The 23,675-nt window shown below is 35.0% G+C and overlaps 1 protein-coding gene across 1 annotated transcript; it reads right to left on the minus strand.

Annotated features, from left to right (window-relative positions):
* Positions 1-8,884: 8,884 nt before the first annotated feature.
* Positions 8,885-10,645, minus strand: LOC149139436 (ABC transporter I family member 17-like). The gene is made up of 4 exons (XM_089447028.1): positions 10,295-10,645; positions 9,849-10,208; positions 9,548-9,735; positions 8,885-9,414 (listed from the first exon to the last, which is right to left on the minus strand). The coding sequence occupies exons 1-4, from the start codon at positions 10,305-10,307 to the stop codon at positions 9,160-9,162; spliced, it is 816 nt and encodes a 271-aa protein (XP_089303154.1). The 5' UTR covers positions 10,308-10,645; the 3' UTR covers positions 8,885-9,159.
* Positions 10,646-23,675: the final 13,030 nt, after the last annotated feature.

Genomic DNA, 23,675 nt, shown 5'->3' on the forward strand with positions numbered 1-23,675 from the left:
AAAATTTACAACCATAGTTGTAGCAATACCATAATAAAGTATCATAACAAAAAAATTGGCTCCTTTGATCATGTTATCTTGAGGAAGAGTCCACTTGTATTGGTGGAGGAGGATCATTGTCTTCACTAAAGGAGGTGAAGGAAAGGTTTTTTTGTTTTTTGGCCAGTGTAGAAACCAATTTGTCTAACCTGTCCATTTTATCCATCATCTTGACCATACATAGTAGAATTTCTTGCAGATTGTTTGAACGATCTGTGAGAACTCTGTCCCATGAAAGTTTTTATGTGTTAATATAATTTAATTGTTTTCATGTAGGAACTTTGACAAGCTCAAGTAGAGTTTCCAATCTCAAGGATCCAATTCTTGGTATCCCTATTGAAATGATGGTCTAAGATAAATCTATGAGTTTGACGAACTTCCTCTTCCACTTTAGAGATGGTTCTATGGACTTATTCAGGGATAACTTCCATATATCTAGACATTGAACAACAAGTCGAAACATGTGATTGAGTTTGAGAAGATGAGGGAAGAAGTGAACCACGATTGACAAGAGGGGCGACTCTACCCCTTCTACCTCCCCTATGAATCGATAATTATTTTCACTAAGCCATAAGGAGGGGAGTGTAGACATGGAGGAAAGGAGAAGAAAACACCAATGGAGTGAGATAGAGACAAGAGCTTGGGGTTGGGGGAGCACCAAATAGGGACATGGGAGAACCTACCAAATAAAAACATCCAACATGGGAAAATGAGACTAGCTAGTGATCTCTAAGTTGATAGACTGAGCCAAGAACCAATACCTATAGATAGAGAGGAGTGAGAGACAAACAGTAGGCCGAGTTGAGGAAATGAGACTAGGGAGAAGCCAGGAAAAATAGGGAAATAACTATGAACAAACCTAGAGAAGGAAAGAAGACTAAAAAAATAATAAAACAAAGCAACATGCAAAGGATTAAAATGAGATAACTAGAAATTGAAAGGCCACAAAACAAAGAAAATACCAATAAAATGAACCTAAGAGCCAACCTTAGAGCAGTTCCTAAGCTAAAAAAACAAACCTGATGATTTCTACCTTCAAATTGAGAGCCACAATTGAGTCTGAGAATAAGTGAATTTCTGCTCAAAGTTACTGGTCTGGTTTCGCGGTGGGCATACCAATAGCACAGAGAATTATCTCATGTAAATCTCCATTGTGGTAATAAAAACACAAACCTCACACAAAAAAAACAAATAAATTTGATTTCTCTTTTAATCCAAAAAGAACAATAAATTTAATTAAGATCAATTATAAATCATAAATTAAATATATTCACTAGAATTTATTAAACATAAATGTTATAAAATTAAATAACTAAAATATATTAAAGAAAAGAAGATATAAAACATATACCTAAACCTATTAACATAAATATGCTGCAACCTATTTTTAATAGCAAGTCAAAAGGGCTTGCACATGGGCATAGTAAGGATAAAGAAATTCATGAAAGAACAAACTCAAACAACAATGGTTAAGAAAAGGTCTACAGATAACCACTCATCTGAGCTATGCAATAAAATAGTTCAAACAAACCCTAGCAATGGTGATCCTCCAAAAAATCTTATCCTTCTGTAATTGTGGTTTAGTTTCTCAGCATTAGTGACATCTTGGCAGTTTCTAGCTAGTGACATGAGTCCTGACGATTTCTATCTAGTGTCATGAGTCTCTCTGTTAAGGTGGGATTATATTTCCTTCCTCCATCGATTTGCAGTTTCTTTTGATTATTAAGGTTGTTATTGGTAAGGTGGGCCTTTTCCTTTAGTGAAGGGGTCACTTCTGCATCTTTGTTAGAGTAATTTTATACTTTAATTCTTTCTCTAGTGGCTATTGGTGTATTGGCATCTCCTATTCCGATTGGGTATTCCCGATGCTTTCGAGAACCCCAGGTGGTTGGTTGGGATTTGACACCCTTTCAATCAAGCAGTGATGCTAAGGACACTGGATGCTCTAGATTATGGAGTCCTAGGGGAGCCTAACGATGCCTCTCCTATCTTTTGCAAATCTTTCAAAACACACACTAATTTTTTTCGATTCTCGTCTAAGTTCTCCTCGCCGATTTCTTTGCTACCTTTTCCTCCGCAGAAAACTAGTTTCCCTTCAACATCTAGAGTCTATGGAAGGATAGTCATTGACCTGACATCATTATTCGAGTCTACTAGAGTTCATAGGTGTACACGTGAGATAGGGGGGTCCTATTCAAAGGATTTGACTCTTTAGGGTGCGATAAATTCCTTAGGGTCCTCGGGGTGCAGGATCTTGTTGTTGGGGCTTCTCCATAGTCTTCAGTCCTGAAGTGAACATAGGAGTCGTCTTCTCCTCATTAGAGAAATCATTCCCTCTCAGCTCAAAACTCTGGTCGGTCAGGGCAACATGGCGAATCATCAAGAGAAAGGTAGTGTCAAAAAGATCTAAAAGCAGGTGAGCTAAAACTCTCTTTAGCTCTGGGAGTATATGTTAATCTAAACAAGGTTTCAAACTTAGTGTAGAGGAGGTTGGTCAACAAAATATTTTACAATTAATTTTCCTGGGAAAGCATTCAAATGTGGGTTCAATCAGTTTGGAATTCCCTTCTCAAATACAACCCTAAAATTAGCCTTTTCTCTAATGATTGGATGGATTTTCATTTTTTGTGGGAGGAAGCTCTGATTAAAATCTCGTCCAAACCTTTGGTTTTTAGTTAGGGATTCCTATGGATCCAATGATGGCATGTGAGCTTTAACTCGACAAATAAGAAACCTCACCTTAAACGCTTCTGGGTTAAATTACATGGATTTCCTCTCGAGCTATGGATGAGGAATATTTTTATTGGTGTTTCCAATGTGTTGTGGAAGTTTATTTGTTTTGATAATAAATTGTTAGTGGAGGTTGATAAGTGTATAACCTAGGTTTTAGTGGTAATGGAAAATGAGGCTAACCTTTCTAAGGAAGTGATCATTTCATGCACTGGAAAAACTTATGTCCAATCCTTGGACTACTAGAAAACGTCTTTCAAGTGTCTCAACTGCCACCAAACCAGTCATCTTCGCAAGGAATGCAGTCAGCCTCATCGTGGGAGGGTCACGAGTCACAAGACTAAGTCCTTTCAAGATATGGAGGAATTCATCCCATCTCAAGGTGGCATTTCAAATTTGTCAAGTAATGTGGAGGCCCCTTCTAGATCTTCTAATGATACTAATTATGGACAGTATCCACTGAATATTGAGTTAGAGGGTCTCAATTTGGGGCTTTTAGATCCATCCTCTCTCTTATTTTATTCTATGTAATTGATTTCAGATGTGAACACCATCTCAAGCTATTCTCAGTACAAATCTTTGGCTCCGAACACTTTTTCTACCCAGGTAGCTCCTATGAAAGACTCTTTAATTTCATTTCTTTCCCCTAAATATCTTGTTATGCTTCATGAAATTAAACAAAAATCTGCAAATATCAGTTATAATCCTAAACCAGAGGTAAATTCTCTAAAAATATATAGTTTCTTAGCCTTAGTCTAGTTTTCAATAGTCCTCTAGTCAATAGCTACGATCTTCCTAGAAAATATTAGGGCCCCTTGCCAAATTCCAGGCCTCCCTCCCTTTTTCACTAACCATCTTATATGAATCAACCCCTCTCTTTGTGATATGAAGTCCTTGTTCTAATGTCTTCTTCCTCATTGGCTGGCAATCCCTTTCCCTAGGGCTCACTTGATATGTGTTATTTTTCCCCTTTGGTTCCATCATCATAGGTTCCCTCCCTTGCAACTATCTCCCCTGGTTCCCTCCCTTCTCTTTCTTTTGTCCCGTCATCTTTAGTGTCCTCTTCTATTTCTTCTATCTCCTCTCCTTATTGCCCTCCCCTTTCCTCCCAGTCCTTCTATGACATTTTAAACTTTGTCCCTCTTTTGGTACTTAATTCCTCGCCCTGCCCCCACCTTTATGAGAGTTCTAACCCTCTCTGATGATTTTATCATTGTTTGGAAAAATAAAGAAGACAATAAAAATTCTTTGGCTAGAGATGACTCCTCTCGTGGCGCCTCTAGTGTCCCTTCCTCCCGAGCCCTTGGAGCACAGTTGCCTGCTGATGAAAGTCGAGAATGAAATTCTTATCTCTGAACATGAGGTAAATTGGGCAAAACTTCAAATTTCTCTACCTTAGGAGGTTTTTAGAATATCATCATCCTTTTGTTATGACATTTCAAGAAACCATGCTATTAGCGTCTAAAGCCCAAGAGTTCTTCTCCAAAATTCACCTTGGTTGGTGTGTTTGTGTGTCAGATGTTGAAGGTCAACCAAGTGGCCTAGATGCCATCTGGGACCCTTACATCTCCTCTTTCTCTACTTTCCAATCAAAGGTGGGGCTTATTCTTGAAGGTAGGTTCAGAGGTTTTTCTAGGGAAGTGGTTGTTGTGAATTTCTATGGGCTTTATAATAAGAGGAGGGATTTTTGGGATATTTTCTGGAACAATGGTCCTCTAGGTAATAACAAGGTGATTCTTGCTGATGATTTAAACTTAACTCTCTCTACCAATGAAATATGGGGCAGGAAAGTCAAGAAGGATCCACTTTCTCTTTACTTTAACTTTCTGTTCCAAAATGCGGGACTAATTGATGTATGTCTAGTTTCATTGGCACCTACTTGGAAAAATGGCAAAGGGCCAATGATGGGATAACAAAAAGACTAGATCGGTTTCTAACGACATAAAGCCTCACTCCATGTTTTAGCAAATATAGATCTTGGATTGCTTTCGATAGTATCTCATATTACTTTCCAATATTTCTATAATTCGAGGTTCATAATTCCTTTTTTCCTTGCCTTTAAAGTTTAAGCAAGTCTTCCTTGAAGATTAGTCTTTTAACAAGATTGTAAGGGATGCTTGACCTTCTTTGGAAGAGCCTTTTCTTGAATCAAGCATGGATACTTTCTCATATAAGTTAAACTGGTTGAAAAAGTTGGTTGTTAAATGGGAGAAGAATAAGAAGAGAGAGTTAAATGCTAAACTTGGTATTATTGAACAGGAAGTAGAGTTCTTCAATCACTCTTTTTTCAAAGAACTATTCCCGTTAGAAATTAAAGAACACTTATGCAACCTACAATCGAGAAAGATGCACATTTTAAAGATAAATGAAAAAGCATGGAGTATCAAAAGCAGGGTTAATTGGATATATAAAGTTGATGGTAATTCCAAATTATTTCACAAACATGTTTCATATAGGAAAGCAATCAACTCTATCTGGGAATTGAAGGGGCTTGACAATATGACCATTTTTTATATAGATTGTTTAAAGCATTCAATTGTTACTTATTACTCAAATCTCTTTAGGAAACCCCTGTCAATAACTTGATGGAACAACTTCAGGTAATCAATATTTTTCCTTATTTTTTCTTTGATGAAGAGGTGGTTTATATTGGTAGCCAGGTTTCATTGAAGGAATTGTAAGGGGTCTTGAAGTCCTATGCTAAAGAAAATATTCTTAGGCCTATTGGTTGGACTGTAGAATTTTTCATCCACTTCTTGATCTATTGGGGAATGATCTTTTGAAAGTTATAGAGGAATCTAAGGTCAAAGCTAGGGTCAACAACTTTTATAATGCTACCTTCCTCACCTTAATTCCCAATCCTCTAAATCCTTTTCCTTTGACCAATTATGTCCCATATCTCTGTGTAGCTTGGTCTATAAAGTAATTGCCAAGACCATAGCTAATAGACTAAAGGAGAAATTGGCATCGGAAATCTCTAAGGAGAAATTCAATTTCTTTCCTGGAAGACAGATACATGAAGCAACTGGCTTAGCTCAGGAATTTCTTCATTCAATTAAGGAAAAAAGATCAAATAACTCATTTTTGAACTAGACTTAAAGAAAGCGTAAGATAAAATCAATTGGGACTTTTTTAGGATGCTACTGATACAAATTGGTTTGGGGCTTCTTGTTACCAACTGGATAATGGCTTCTGCCTCTTTTGGCTCCTTTGCTTCCTTAATCAACGACTCCCCATCTCCTTTTTTCATTCGTTTTCGGGGGCTCGATCAGGGATGCCCTATGTACCCTCTCCTCTTCCTTTTGGTCATTGAAGGGCTCAACAAACTTATCTTGTAGGAGAGAAGGGAAGGAAAAACAAAATCTATCAAAGTTACAGTTGTTTCGATGACCTCCCATTTACTCTTTGTTGACTATGGTCTAATTTTAGGGGATTCTTCACTGGAAGAATGGATCACATACAAGAAACTCATTTCTATTTTCAGCCTGGCTACTAAGATGGACGTCAGTTTAGAAAAATATTGTTTTCTCCTCCATGAGATAGAGGATTCAACAATGGAAAGTGTAATGGTAATTTAGCCTTGTAGGAAATGAGAATATGGACTCTAGATTTAAATATCTTGGTTTTTGGCTTAAGCCCATTAATTATAAAAAATAATACTGATTTTGATTGGTTAAGAAGGTTGAAAAAAAAATCAATTGTTGGTGCTATAGGTGGCTATTTCTTGTGGATCGCTTGGTGTTAGTAAAATCTTTCCTTGAAAGAATTCATGTTTTCTCAATGAGTTTGGTAAGAATTCCATCCTTTGTGCTCAATAAAATCAGACAAAGAATGTTTCACTTTTTATGGACATGCAAGGCTCAGAAAGATAAAATCTGTCTAGCTAGATGGGAGCCTCTTTCAAATCCAAACAACTCAGGGTTTGGGGTCTTAAAACCCTCTTTTGGTTCAGGAAAACATTCACTGCTAAAAACATAGATCATCTCTTTCTCATTTGTGGGGCAGTTAAAACAATTTGGTCGAATGTGCTAGTTGTTCTTAGTATTAAGCTAATTGAGCATTTCGATTCATTTGTTGAATGTCTTTTGTTCTAGCTCTCTAATAAGAAAAGGCTCCTTATAATCCCAATATTCATTGCATGGAAAATATGGAGCTTACGAAACGAAATGATATTTGAAAACATTCGGCCCAACTTGTATTTGGCCTCATCTAGAACATTTGACTATCGGCGGGAATATCCTCATAAAAGCAAGAATTCTCCAAAGAGAAAAGTCAGCCCTGTCCTCTATCTTCAATTTATTTTTGCTTTCTTTGATGGTGCAACTCAACAAGAGAAGTTCGCATGTGGCTTTATCATTCTCCTTGCTAAAAAAACACGTTATAAAAGCTTGGTTGGGTCTTGGCTAGGGCACGAATACTAAAGCATAAGTCTTGGTTGCTGGGCTCTAATGCTTATAGAAGAGTCATTACATATTCCCAAGAAAGCGATTAGGGGGGTCTCTAAGATCATCATTGAGTAGCTTTTTGGAAAATTTGAATTATATGGATTGAATTTATATTATTGGAAATTCAAGGTGGTCGAGTTGTTCATAGAATTTCAATTTGTTTCCTTTTTCCATATCTATAGAGAATTCAACCTTCGGGATGATTCTCTATCAAAGTTGGGTCTTTAAATTCAACCAGGTTCCATTCACTTGGAAGAATGTGAGATGGAGAAAAACTCCATGTTGGTCTCTATCAGTTGCTCTAATTTTTCTTATAGTTTTTTCTCTTGGTGCATACTAGTCCTTTGTTTTTGTACAGAATTCTAAGGATGATATGATGGGTGTCAAAGGTTGAACAGACTCAGTTATGTTTTTTTGTTGTACTTGTTGCTAGATATAATGACATTTTTGTTAAAATTCAGTTTTTTTTTTTGGATCTTTTCTCTTAATAACTAGATTCATGGATGTATAATTTTTCACATAGTATGTTTTCATCATCAAGGATATCATTTGATGGTTGTTCTCGTTGTTGAACATGTTGTTTGTAAATATATTTGATTCAAGAATGAATAGAAAGATATTGTGTTTTCAAAAAAGAAGAAGTTAAAGTTATGTGTTGGTTATTTCTCTTTTAAAGATAGAGATCCAATCTATTAAAGATAGTTGTTTGTAAATATCTTTGGTTCAATAATGAATAGCAAGATATTGTGCTTTCAAAAAAGAAGAAGTTAAAGTTATGTGTTGTTTATTGCTCTTTTAAAGATAGAGAGTCAATCTATTAAAGATAGGGTGCTAAGATAGAGAGCTAATCTTTTTAGAGAATGACATGAATGATTATGGTTTCATTGGTGTTCAGCGAGATAAGATGGTGACACATTAATATCTTTAGATTAAAACTTAACTAACTAAACCTAACTCCACATTATCTTAATCTACACAAATGGTCTTCTTCCTATTTGGATTGTCTTATTACTTAATTTTTAATTCATATAGTTTTTATTTTTTATTATAATGATAATTTTATTTTTAAAATAATATTTTTCTATTTTATTGATAAATAATTCTTAATTATTTTATTGTTAAATTTTAAATACATAATCTAATATTTTATTAAAAATTGAATTTTTAAAATAAATTTATATATATATATATATATTCTAAAAATTATTCACATGTTGAAATTGATTTTGGATTTATTATTTTACATTTAAATAAATAGTTATTAGTTATCGTGTAAACTTTATTTTAAATAAAATTAAATAAAAAATCTAATAAAAAAGGTTAGTTGCTCATGGGAATAAACGCTAAGTGGTGTAAAAATTTACACTTCAAGATAAACCACAATTACCCCAAGTTAATTGTGGTAAAAATTTACACATTTTCACTTAAACGAGAGCAAAGGTGCATTTAGATACATACATATACAACTCTTTCTCCCCTAGTTTAGTTTTTTTTGTTTAATACTGAAAATCTTATCTTCATCGCGTCAGTTGCCGATCACACATTGCAAATCACGATTAATTATATTGGTTGGTTCGAAAACGCGTCGACAAAACACGATCAATCATATTGGCTGGTTCGAAAACCAGTCCACAAAATTTTTTCTATGTAATTTTCGCCAAAAAATTCTTCAAAAATTTAATATGGATTACAGAAGTCTCAATTCAATAATTCATAATCACTTTTTCACATTGAAACTCAGGAACTCAATTCCATAATTCATAATGGCTTTTTCACATTGAAACTCAGGAACTCAATTCCAGGAACATGCGAGCCATTGGATGATTGGCGTTGGAGAGCTGATCGGGTTTACAGAATTCTCAATTCAATAATTCATAATCACTTTTTCATATTGAAACTCAGGAACTCAATTCCATAATTCATAATCGCTTTTTCACATTGAAACTCAGGAACTCAATTCCAGGAACATGCGAGCCATTGGATGATTGGCGTTGGAGAGCTGATCGGGTTTCAGAGTTTCCACAATCTGTCCCTCGACCAACAGAAACACGACATCGGCAATTCTCTGAATCTGTTTCACGCTGTGGGAAACTATGATAATGGTCATCCCCTTGCTCCTCCTCAGCTTCCTGATCGATTCCTCGATGTGCTCAGTGGAGATTGGATCCAGGGCGCTCGTCGGTTCGTCCAACAGCAGCACCTAATTCGCGCACAAACACAACCAAATTTAGAAAAAATAAAGAAGTCACAAAAATATTGTCCTCCAACACAATTTAATCCCAATAACCACACGCCTAACTAAAGCTAATAAATTGAGAGAAAGCAAGAGTGACCTCAGGCTCGTTGGCGAGAGTCCTGGCCAAGGCCACCCGCTGGGCCTGTCCCACAGAAAGACCGCTGACGGCTCTGGAAGCTAGGGATGAATCCAAGTCGGCCCAGCCCAGATACTTAGCCACCTCTTCGTCTGACAATTTCTTACCGCGGAGTGCCGGCCCGTACCTTATGTTATCCGCAACGCTGCCTGTGTATAAACAAAATTATCCCCACGCAACTCATGACTTCTTTAGCTGCAAGTTCTAGTTTGATCGATAGATGTTTTTGTGTGAAAATTTATGTATAAAGTTAACCACCGACCTTGGAAGAGCGCCGGCGTCTGGAAGAGCATCCCGACCCGCCGTCGGAGGGTGAGCACGTCGAGGTGGGTGATGTCGTTGTAGTCGAGGAACACGGAATCGGCAGGCGGTTCCCAGAGCCTGTTCAACGCCCTCAAGAATGTCGATTTTCCGCTGCCGCTCGGTCCTATCACACCCACCACCGTTCCCTTCCATATGTCTACCGACACTCCCGACAGAAGGTTCGTCCCCTCCTCCGTCTTCCTTATCAAATTTCGCACTCTTATCTTTGGATGCAGATCGCCATTTCCCACAACCTCCGCGTCATCCATATCGTCGTCATCGATGTGCAGAAGCAATTCCTCTCGCAAGCCCTTATTTTCTGAAAAATCCCGTGATTCGTGTCAAAACAATAACAACTCCCGAAAGAAATATGATACCAAAAACGTAAAAACGTTAAATGCATACCTTTGAATTCCATCGTGCAGCAAATCAAATCATCCAAACCCCGATAAAAGAGAAAGAAAGAATTATTTCGACCGTGTGTGAAGTTTGAACCCAGACCCTAACTTCACAGCGTGTTCTGATACTTGAGATGGATTTATGTTTGAGAAGCCACATAGCTTTACCCAGCTGTGCCATATCCCTAGTTGTACCTGAACTGCGCAATGACCAGTTGTATCTGATCCCTAGTTCGACCTACGCCGCTACCAGTCGTGTCTGACTCCAGCTCTACCTACACAGCGAAGGCACACGGAAGGTGCCATCTCCTCCTCGATGGCCAAGTCGTTTAAGTGAACGCATCTAATTGGAGCAGTTACTATTCTTATCCTGGGAGGCTGATTATTGTCAATGGGTCTGGAAATTCCATTATAATTTCAATAATTAATGATAATTATTCTTATCTTGGGAGGTTGGTTATTGTCCATAGATTTGGAAATTCCATTATAATTTTTGAAGAATAATTCCATTATAATTTCAATAATTTATGATAATTATTCTTATCTTCGGATATTAATATTGAAATTGTGATACTCAAGGACTACCGATTACCGATTTGTAAAGGCTATTTAAAAAATTAAATTACATATTTTAATTATTCAACCATGTATTTTAACTATTTAGATATTTATTATTTTTAGTTTTTCAATGATTAATATTGAAGAATAATTCCATTATAATTTCAATAATTTATGATAATTATTCTTATCTTGGGATATTAATATTGAAATTGTGATACTCAGGGACTACCCATTACCGATTTGTAAAGGCTATTTAAAAAATTAAATTACATATTTTAATTATTCAACCATGTATTTTAACTATTTAGATATTTATTATTTTTATTCAAAATCTGTTTTTAATAAATAAATATAGCTTCTTAAAATTTTTAGAGTATTGCAATTAGTTTAAGTTTTTAATTTTAATAATTTAAGTGGAAATTGACAAGAACATAGTTGAGTGAACAAGTTAAAATATCAAATTACATAACTTAAATTTACAATTCTAATAATTTATGAGGCAAAAAAAGTTATGATTTCAAATAATCAAATTTCATAACTCAAATTTACAATTCGTACAATTTCTCATAAGATAAATTAAATTTGAATTATATATTCTATAATTTAAATGTTCATTTGCTACAAATAAATTAAATTTGAATTATTTGCCGATAAATGTATATATATACACTTTAGAAGGAAGGACGTTTGTTGATTTTTTTGTTTCTAACTGAGGGTTTAGACTTTAGATGGAAGGAGGTTTGTTGACTTTTTTTAAATTGAGGACCTAGATTGATTCTTAAGGGAATATGCTCAGCATATGCTTAGTCTTAATGCTTATCAACCACCGTAGTGTATTAAGTTTAGTTTGTTAGATTGCACTGTCTTTTAATAAATTTAATAAATTAGATTTGTTATGGTTGCTTCATGCCCACCAATTTCCTAGGGATTTGAGATTATTCCAATTCTAATAATTTCCTCCATGATAAGTTCTTCATTATTATTTATAACATTCATTTATATATAAAAAATTTTTATTTAGCAAGATGGTCCATTACATTTAATAAATTTAAAAATTAGATTTGTGCCACGTAGTTCCCCACCCACCAATTTTCTAGGGATTTGAGATTATTCCAATTCTAATAAGTTCCTCCATGGTAAATTCCTCATTATTATTTATAACATTAATATATATATATATATATATATATATATATATATATATATATATATATATATATATATATATATATATCTATATACAAGCAAATATATAACAAGGTATTTTCCTACGTCTTCACTAGGTGCAAATAAATTCCATCCATTGTACTCCAACCTGCTCACCCTGGAAGTGGGCTACAAGTTGGGAATGCTACGTCTTCTTTGATTAATAACAAAGTTTTCCATGCCATATATAACACGGCATTTTCCTATAATAGTGGAAAAAACTTCCCTATCTACTTTACTAGTACCTAAACATACATATATTTGTAGGTTGCCATAGGTGTCTGATAGTGGCAAATTTAACGTGGAAAACCTTTTTGAGAAGTTTGGGCATTTGATATTTGATCACTAGGTGGATTTATGGGCCCTTGACTCTCGAGAGGAATATGTGTCGCAACACAAATGAGGAGTACAACCCTTGACTCTTGGGAGGAATATGTGTCGTAACACAAATGAGGAGTACAAGGTTTCACCAACTTATGCCACAAATGTCCACAAGATCAATTATCTATCCATTATACATTTAGTAACTAAGTGTGGTTTAGATGTTAATGATTTGAAGGAATGCTTTGATCTGATATTGATCATAAACTAAAACTGAAGTAGAATTGATTATTTGCCAATAGTGAATTGATTGCTAACTTTAAGTGCTAATAATGGAAGACTGAAGGAAAGCAGTTGATTTATGACTTAATCACGAACTTAAGAAGCATAAGTAAACATGAATTTGCAGCAAGAACATCGATAAAAGACAACAAACATTGATTACGGAGTTCGTCCTTGATGGACTACATCTCCGAGTTCGCTTTATTAGGATTGATCGAAAGAGGTCTTTTACACAGCGAAAACACCAAAATGAATGTGCACGAAGGCACTTCTGGTCTCTATCAATAGAGATCTCTCTCTTAGCTTTCCAACACCTGTCTCAGTTCCCTAGTTCCCTATTTCACCTCCAAACAACCAAGATACATTGAAAACAAAATTGGATCTCTCTCAGAATCTGAGTACAAGCCTTCAAAACCTCTCCTATCCCCTTCATGAGCAATGGACTGAATTTATAGTCTTTTAGATGCATTTGAGGCCGTGATGGCTAAAGATGGCATGTATGTTCTTCATTAAAGGGTGAGGGTTACGGTCTTGTCACTTTGTGACACTTAATGACCTAGTCACATGGTGGTTGAATTAAAATAGAACAAGGGAGGCTGCGATGCAGCGAGTCCCTGCACTAAGTCGAGCCTGCATAATACGTGATGTGTCATAGCTATGGTAACTGCGAATAGTTTGAAAATTGAGGTTCATTGCCACTAGTAGCATTATTACAACTAGCATTATTACAAGATTGACCTTTGAACTGTTCTGCAATTTTCTCAGCCAAACAAGCAGCATTTTCATTTTCTGTGAGAACTGGCAGCTTCCAAAAAATGCACAATGCTATTTGTCTCGGCAGTGGATAGACTGGAGAACCTTACCCATGGAATTTAGCAAACTAGTATCTACTATCTCAGCCACAATGTTCAAAGTGTTCAAAATTCTACAGCTGTGAATGAGCCTTTTCCTTTTCTTACCGAATGTTAAAAGAGACTTCCTGCTGAGAAGATTTTTCAACTGTTTCATTGGCTTCTAAAGACCGCAGGTCTGATTTGCTAACTTTACCATCTTTATTCACATCCAACTGCTGGAACATAAGATTTTTCAAGTAACTCATTTCTGCTAAGCTTGCCACTGTCATCTGTATGAAGATCTGTGAGCAGATTTTCTTCCAAAATGATCATAAACATCTGACCAACTACTAGTTGAATAAAACAGAGTACACAGTAATATTGTATGATTCTGTGTCTAGCTCTCAAACTCAAAAAGAGAGGCTGCAATTTTAAAAAAAGCAGTGACTAATATTGCAAGACTACAAGGAAGATCCAGTTTTGTCTTAGAGCAAAGAGAAACTTATCAAAGCTTCGAAGGATTAAAAAGAAGACACTGTGATCTACAAGTTCAACTGTATTTGCTTGTTTGCAGATGTACTGGAATGGTGGATAAAACTTTACAGCACTGAGGACTTTACAATTTTTCTTCATGCTTGGGGATATTTCATTATCTACTTCAGAGATCTTGACGATAAGAGTATTTTTCATGAGTTGTTTATATTGATTTTCTCTGTGATGACAGGGTTTGTGCACTGGACTAATATTATTGCTATTTAGCCAAGGAAAAAACTCGCATGCTGTATGTTATGTAGAACAGAGAAGAAAACAAGACATTTTCCCCATTTTTTCAGCACTGATTATGACTTTTTGCTGGGTAAAGAAAACAGATCTGTTTTTTCTTAATTTGCACGTTAAACTCCCCAAACCACATAGAGCACCAGTAAACCATATCTAGTTATGCTATTATGGCATTACATACGTATTTGCGCTTCAAACCCTTCATATTAAAAAAGAAACCTGACGTGCTATAAAAGGAGACCTATAGACATATAATTTAACATCTCGGTACATAAACAGATGTCATACCTTACCCAGTGCGTTAGGTCAACTGGGTTGAACGGACAGTTTCAATCTGGGGTTCGCTGTGAGGTCTCTGGGTCTAGTTTGGATAAGGCACTTCTTGAATCCAGCCACATCACGCAAGGCAAGAGACGCCACGTCACAAAAGAAGGTCCCACCGTCCTGTGCTAGTGTCAAAGCAATAAGGCACCCACATGATTGTTTTTTCATGATAAACACAGCCACGTATCGCTCATGCTGAACCACAACCTGCATGTCTACCAAATGGTGTATGCTTCTGAGCTGAGATTTGTCAACTTGTGAAGGATTTCGTGGCACTGAACTCTGTAGTTACCCCTTTGAAGAAGAGAGGCTTGATACCCGCATACGACGCTTTGAGTCTTGTCTGAAAGTCCGAAGGCACGTCAACATAAAGCTGCAAAGATACGACTCACAACAAAGCCTCATATAATAATACATTTAAATGGCAGAAGCATTTCATTCTTGTGAAGACGATGAGAAAATATGGTTTAGCCTCGACGCAGATTTTAAGCTTCCTGGTTTACAACATTGTGATACAAAATCTCATTGAAGGTGAGAAAATAATCTTGTATGGAATCCTGTATTTCCCTTGAAGGAGACGGAAGAAGATTCGTGAGCAGATTTTAAGCTTCCTGGTTTACAACATTGTGATACAAAATCTCATTGAAGGTGAGAAAATAATCTTGTATGGAATCCTGTATTTCCCTTGAAGGAGACGGAAGAAGATTCGTCAGCCTAGCCATTTCATGGTTAAGCAAGAGGTAACCATATCACATTTCAGCACCGGTTTCTGCCGCTAAAACGTATGAATTGAACAAATATAGAAGCTGGGTATCATCTCCTCTGAGAATACTAAACCCAAGGAATACAATTGTAAGGGCCGAAGGCATCCAGCCATCTTCCAGAAGAGTAACGCTTCCTCCAATCCATGTGAGCACCAATCCACTGGACGTCAATGTACATAAGCTTGCAGCCCTTCTGAGAACCACCCAGCAGAATTGTGATCAATTCCCTGAGATTATGGATGATGGTTCTGTCAAGCCAGTTGATCCCAAAAAACTTGAAGTTGCATTGATGAATAGCACTGTAGTTGTATCAGTTCACACCAGAGGAGGAGAAGAACCTCATGCATGGTTTGACAGGGCTACTTCTGACTCCAGGTTAACTGCATCAATTTATGACATTGCGGTGAGTATTGTAATTGTGATTCAACCAGTTATACACAGTAGGAAATATTAACATCAATATAGGAAAAATTATTAAAATATGTAGAGAGATAACTAGCGTTGAAACTATCATTGAGATTGGCACATACAGAACTGTTGAATTTATTATTTTACAGTCAGAATCGTAAGGATAATAGGGATTTTAAGAAAGAACCTGCGCAAGTCATGTAAGTAATGGCTGCCATGGCGCCCCGCTTGGTCATAGCAAATGCGTAATAGATCACCGTAGTCTTTTGTCTGCTTTTATTTATTTATTTTCAATAGTAAGCTCATGTATGCACAAACAGGGCTTTTTTTACAGAAAAAAGAGCCACAACGGTGGCAGCATAAGCACTAGCAAAAGGCAATTCATGGCATTAAAGTCTGCGAAATTGCCTCAGGTCAGCTAAGTACAAAATATATCGTGTATCCTTAGCAAATTAACTGTCTGAAATTCATATGCCATAAGGGCCGCATGATCATGATAAAGAACCAAAAAAGAATGCAGAGTGTTGCGAATATAACACCAAAAAAGAACGTGGACGAGAATTACCTGAGCTTGGATATTGACTGAGTTCTGGTAGGTAACCTGCCACAAAATAGGAGAGATGTGCCTGCAATCGAACCTTAACCGAGCGAGCTGCAGCATAAGCACTAGCAAAAGGCAATTCACGGCATTAAAGTCTGTGAAATTGCCTCAGGTCAGCTAAGTACAAAATATATCGTGTATCCTTAGCAAATTAACTGTCTGAAATTCATATGCCATAAGGGCCGCATGATCATGATAAAGAACCAAAAAAGAATGCAGAGTGTTGCGAATATAACACCAAAAAAGAACGTGGACGAGAATTACCTGAGCTTGGATATTGACTGAGTTCTGGTAGGTAACCTGCCACAAAATAGGAGAGATGTGCCTGCAATCGAACCTTAACCGAGCGAGCTCAGAGAGCTCTAAGCGAAAATCAGCCAGAATAACAAACATCATAAGCAGAAAGGAACGAAACATGCAGTGGCCATGTGGGCAGTACATGCAGTGGCCGTGACACCTGCCCGCATCGGACACCTGCAGCTTAACACCAAATCTTACGAAACTTTAGCATACCCCTGCAGAATACGAAATAATGGATTGGAATTAATGTTAACATTAAAACTCAGACCGCTGACGGTCACAGCGAAACATACACGCCTATTTCCGAAATAGCCTAAGCTTTGGCCTCTCCCGCCTCGGGAAGAGGCCAAATAAGATGGCAGTCCTTCGGCATCCTGGCGGGGAGGGCAGACAGCCTTGAAACTTTGATCTAACCTTGATCTAACCGCCGTATAACAGAGAAGGAAAGGGGTGAAGTAATGCTAAGTAGGGGTCATATCGATTACTATAGTCCCTGCCGGATGCCAGATGGCAGGGACTAATAAACTACAACAAAAACCCAAAAATAGACTTTGGATATACATTATTCCGCTGGCGGTCAACTGACAGAGCATAAAGCTTGAACTGCTAGCATGTGAACAATCACGGTCTAACCACAGGCGGAAATCTGGCAGCTTATCCTTATCTGCACAGTAACCACACTGCTCACATGACCTGTAACCTCTGCCTGGCGGTTCCGTTCCCCGCGCGGTTAGCTACTGCAGTTAACACTAGACTGTGCGGTGAATATCATCGTGTTCACATGTCACAACTTCCAACACGGTTACAACCTGACAGTTCTGCTGCGGTCTTTTGCACTATGGTTTGGACTGTTCTCATGCTGTAGTCCCGCTGCGGTTAGGACTGTATAAACATTTGTTTGCATTGTTTTTATAATAAAGTCCGATAGGTGGCTTTTTTTAGGTTTTATATTAGGTTTTTGACATGTTTAAGTGTTAGATCCATACCTAGGGTTAGTGGTAGGATTTAGGTCTTTAGCTTTAGCGTTTAGGTTATTACATTTTTCATAAAGACCTTGCCACTTTAGCTAGGTTTTTGCACCATAGTGAAAACCCATTACAAACCACTTTGTCACATTATGACATTCACACACCATGAAAACTTTAACCAATGATGAAGCTGAAGATGAAGTGGAACTCTCTGGATACACTATATTGACAAGATCTCCCTGTATCAACTTTATGGAATATTGTTTTACTTTTCAAATACAAATGTATAAAAATAACTTAGCTATCAATTTGGGTTGTCCTAGGTTTTGAGTGTAGGATAAAGTAGCATGAATGAATTTGTGCTCTAAAATTAATTAACAATAATTCAATAACAAATTTTCAAATTGCAAGTTGATCTTATTAGTTTTCAAATTACAAGTTGATCTTTTTAGTTTTTCTTTAAAGTTCAATATTGATCTATGTTAATCACAAATCTAAGAAGTGTTTAGAGTGATATAATTTCTTCTTGTGTAATTTTTTTAAAATGCAAAATTTGAAAAAAAAATGTTTGCATCTCAAAGATAAAATTGAGAGAAAAATATAGCCCAAATATAAAATAATAACATTACTTGAAATGCTTAAAAATGTTTTAACCATGAAAATTTATTTCTTTTCATTGTACATATTAGTTGACATTGAAATATTTTACTTATGAAGTACATTGTTTATATTAATAAGTTCCATGATAAGTTCCTCCATGATTAATAAATTATGAATTTAATATAATGTTTCACATGTTATGTTAATGAATTGTAAATTTATAGATTTAAAATTCCATCAATAATGTTTCACATGTTATATTTTTTTAAAATTTAATATATTCAAATGAAATTATAGTAAATGAATTTATGAATTTACAAATGTTTATTTCCTTTCATTTCATTTTATATGAATTTATTTTTGAAAAAATCATTATCTATTATTCATTTGTTTTTAAGATTTTGTACTATATAATGGACATAGATGTTTGATATGGACTTATAAATTTTTATCAACCACATTTACTAATATGATTATTCTAGTATATTCTATAATTGAAATACTGCAAAATGTATTTAGAATATTAACTCCATTTATACATTAAAAAATTAACTTTAAATAATAACAAAAATATATTTAAACTATTAAATCTATTTATATATTTAAAACTTCATTTTAAATAATAAACCATTATTATCATCCAAAATTATTCATTGTATTCCTTTAAAAAAAATTCGAAAATGATATATTAATACAAACGTTTAACCAACGATATATTAAAAATCAGTGATACAGCTTGTCAGGATACTCCTATATATATCAGCGTATCAATGACCGTTTGGAACTTCGACTTATAATATTACCATATTTACGGTTTAGATACGGAATCAATTCGCGAGTTTCCATAAGAGAAAGTACTTAATTTAATTTTTGGGATATGACGGTTTTCAACTTTTGAGATCTACAACTCCGAATTTGCAGATTTTGTAAATGCAGTTTTGTTTTGTTTTTTTTTTTTTTTTTTGAGTTTTTGATAAAGATTCGAGGTGAGATTTTGATTTATATTATTTAAATTATTTTTTTATTCAGCAACATGAAGAAACCTTAAAACTTCTAACTAAATTTTAGAAAAATTAAATCAGAAAAATCCACCAAAATTTATGGCAAAAACTCAAAAAAAAAAACCATAAATACAACTCCTTTGCGAATAACCGACAGAAGTTCCAGGATTTAAATACTTTTACTGGCTAAGCCACTCGACGTTGATGCGAAACCCCGTATAATATTTCTTGGGCAATATATAAAAAAATTAAAAAATATTCAATTTAATAAAATGCAAGATACGCTGGTTTTTTCAAGTCTCTGCGACATTGCGATGTGTAGAAGATCTTAGATTTTATTAAGTATTTATGTTACTATGGGTTATGTAATAGTTTTGATGTGGGAATTTTTTATCACAATAAAATGTGTTGATGTAAAGCATTAGCATCGTAATTTGTTTATACATTTACAACTTTTTTTTAGCTATAAATAAACATGGTTTATGTATATATATAAAAAAACAGTAATCAAAATATAATGAGTTTTTTTAATAAGAATCTGCCAGAGAGAGTATGATGAACATTCTAGCCATAGTTTTTAAATATAAAATTTGTTAATTTTTCCTTTTTTCATCTTTTTGTTTATTTTGGAATAGAGTTTTCAAAATTTGAATTTAATTATTAAAACTATTCTAAAATATTTTTAGTAGTATATACAAAATATAATTTTATAAATAATTGAAAAACAATATAGAATAAACTATATATTGTTATTTTTCATGTAAATATATTGCATATGTTTTAGTTAATGTTTCTTTTGTATAATTAAATGATGGAATCTTATTTTAAGAATTCATAAATATGTAGAGAACATAGTGTTATTGTGCATAGATATTTGTTCACATATATATATATATATATATCCTTGAAATCAGGAGACCTCAGGAGACCTCTGTTAGAGCAACCTTAAAGAGTTAACATTACCAAACATTTTTTTAATAGATTTGAATGTCCTACAATGCACATATAATTTTTTATTTTCAAATGGTTTTAGTCGAAATAGTTTTAATGGAATTAAACTACATATGTATTTTAAAATTTTAATATATGTCAAGAGAAAAATGTATTAAAAATAGTGAACACTCTTAATTTTTACAAAATAATATATATTTAGAATATAGTAGGTTCTATATGTGTATGTAGTTTCATGGACAACAAATTTGTCTATACTATAGAAATATAATGTCAAAAAATAGAGATATATATGCTTTTTCCACAAAATTGATATTTTTATGTTTTTAAGTCCAGACCACTAGGTTTGTGATCCCAAACCTATACTTGAAGCAACCAAATCATCATGCACATAAGCTGCTCACTAAGAAAAAAATTAAATGGAAAAAACTAGGTGTGGATTACTAGCACTAAAATGTGCATGCATTTCTATTGATAGGAATGTGTATGCATTCATTATAAACACACAAATAAGAGGGTAATGGAAACAAAGAGGGAAATGGCTGAGGTGGAGTTGGGGGGAAGGAGTAGGGGAGGGATAAACAGGCCAAGGGACATAAAGTTAAAAGAGAAAGGGGACCAGAGAAGAATGAGTGAATGAGTGAGGGGCAAAGACGGGGAGAAAGTGAGAGTGAGTGAGAGTCTAATAGTGAGAGGAATAAGGAAAGAGGATGGGGAAGGGTGAGCGAGACGGAGGGAGAGCGGGGGGAGAAAGAGAGTTGTGGGAGACAAAGGGAAGAAGAGAAAGATAGAGTTAGAGGATGGTTGTTGTCAAGGAGGGACTCATGGAGGATGGGGGAGGGAGAAGGAGGAAAGAGATATACTATGAGTGATTGAGTGAGAGTGAGGGAGGGCTGGTGGGAGATAGAGGGGGGTGAGAGAGGAAGAGTGAAATATAGAGAGATGTTGGGGTTGCGGTTGGGGAGAGAATGAGAGAGTGAGGGAGATGGAGAGTCGAGACAAAGCTACAAGGTAGAGAGAGGGAGGGATAGGGAGAGAGGAAGGGGGAGAGAGAGAAGGAGGAAGGGGGAAGACAAGGAGAAGGAGAGAGGGATGAATATTGAGACAAAGTTGGAGTGGGGGGAGAATGTGTGAGAGAAAAAGAGAGACCTAAAAGGGAAGTGACAGGGCGGAAGAGAGATATATAGAGAGGGAAATAAAGTGGTGGGTACTAGGGGAGGAAGATAAAATAAGGGAGTGAGGAAGAGAGAATGAGACATGAAGGGAGATAGAGATAGAGATGGAGGTGAGAGAGAGAGAGAGACAAAGAGAGAAGAAGAAGAGTGTGTGTGTGTGAGGGAGGGAGAGAGGTAAAGAGATAGGGAGATAGATATAGATGGAGTTGGATGGAGAGATAGAGGGAAGAAGAGACATATCAAGACATAAAGAGAGAGAGAGAGAGAGAGAGAGAGAGAGAGAGAGAGAGAAGGGGGTGAGGGAGAGAGAGAAAGAGAGAGAGGGGAGGAGAGAGAAAGAGAGAAGAAGAGGGAGAGGGGGAGAAGGGTGAGAGAGAGAGAGAGAGAGAGAGGTTTTTTTTTAAGGAGGGACAAGAGAGGGAGGGATACATAGATAGAGAGGAAGAAATAGAGGAAAGGAGGGAGAGAGAGAGAGAGAGAGGGAACTATAGGGGCGATATGTAAGGAGATAGTCAGAAGAAGAGAGAGATGGAGAGGGAAGAAGAGAGAGATCGAGAGGGAGTGAGGGAAAGAGGAGAGATGGAGTGTGGTAGATAGAGAAGGGGGAAGAAAGGGAGAGACAGCGGTGAGAAAAATAGAGAGAGTTGGAGAGAAAGAGTGAGAGGAAGAGGGATGGAAAGAAAGATAGATAGATATGGATAGAGAGAGAGTCGGGGGAGATAGAGAGCAAGGAGAGAGAGAAGGATGAGAGGAATTTAGAGAGAGGAGACAAATAAGAAAAAGGATGAGGAGGAGATAGAGAAATATAAAGATATGGGGGTTTTCTTGCAATTTTCTCGAGGCCCCCCAAGAAAATTGTGGGAAAGTTTACCTTCCATTCATTCAATGAGTTGCAAATAAAATCACTAAGATTTTAAGAAAGAAGGACATATTCACTCAATTTACAACATGTGGAACGATTAGGTAGAGAATGAGGTCTATCAAGGATATCATCAATCAACAACAACTTAAGGGTGTGTATAAGATTGATTGTTCTTGCAACATTAGTTATATTGGAGAGACAGGGCGGTGTTTGAAAAGAAAAGTTAAAGAGCACGAAGTAGATATTAAGAATGGGAGATCGTGCACCTCAGCCCTTGCAGAACACTCCTCCAAAACCAAGCATCATGTTTGTTTGGAGAGCGCTAGAATTATCGCAAGGGAAGATCATTATCAAAAGAGAAAAATCAAAGAGGCTCTTGAGATTATGAAATTTTCACATAACCTCAACAGGGACAATGGGAATGAGATTAGTGGAAACTGGCTTCCCCTGATCAGGCATATCAATGCTTCGAGATCTTTCGAGGTATAGTATCCTAGGTATTTCCCTCTCCTTTCCTTAAATCTCTTTAGAAATACTACATTTTAATTAATTCATTAATTAGTTATTTTATTAAAAATATATTAATTAAAATCTTTAATAAATTAATTATTAACGCTTAAATGAAGGATTATTAATAATTATTTGTTTTAAATAATGATTGTTAAGAATAAATAAATAAATGATTATTATTAATAAATAGTTATTAAGATTAATTTAAGTTAAATATAATTATATAAAAATTAATAAATAATAAATAAATAAGTTAACAAATAAATAAATAAATTATTAATTCAAATAAAATTAATCAAATAATAATAATAAATTATTTATATAAAAATAATTTTATAATTTTTAATGATATTAGGTTTTATCATTAATAATAGTAATAAAAAAATTATTAAAATTAATTTATAAATACAAAAAATCAAATTATTTATTAATAATATTAGTTAGGTATTAAAATAAATTATTTATTACTAATTTAATTTAATTTTCTATAAAAATTAGATTTAAATAGAAATGAATTTATTAATTAATATATATTTTATTTATTTATATAAATTTATTAATTCATATTAAGTTTTTAATATAAGTTGGTTTTAAATAAAAAGTACATATATTTTAGGTTTATGAATTATTCGGCTTACCATTTAATTTATTATTCATTAGGTATTTTAATTTATTATTTATTAGGTATTAATTTATCTGTTTTGGTGGGTAAATTCTTCTTTCAATTTATCACTCATTTTATGTCGTGAAGATGGATCCTTTTTTAGATTCGAGACGTCTACAAGATGAACATGAACATAATATTGTGAATGATCCGAATCATAATTTTCCAAATAAATATGATAAATTATGGTAATAATTCATTCCATAAGAAAAATTCCCCTGATACATTACATATATAATAATATTTACATAAAATATAATAACATTTACATGAATAT

This window comes from Pinus tabuliformis, chromosome X (genome assembly GCF_031772625.1).
Source record: "Pinus tabuliformis cultivar Carrire ecotype Pingquan chromosome X, CPIR1, whole genome shotgun sequence".
Lineage (NCBI taxonomy): Eukaryota > Viridiplantae > Streptophyta > Pinopsida > Pinales > Pinaceae > Pinus > Pinus tabuliformis.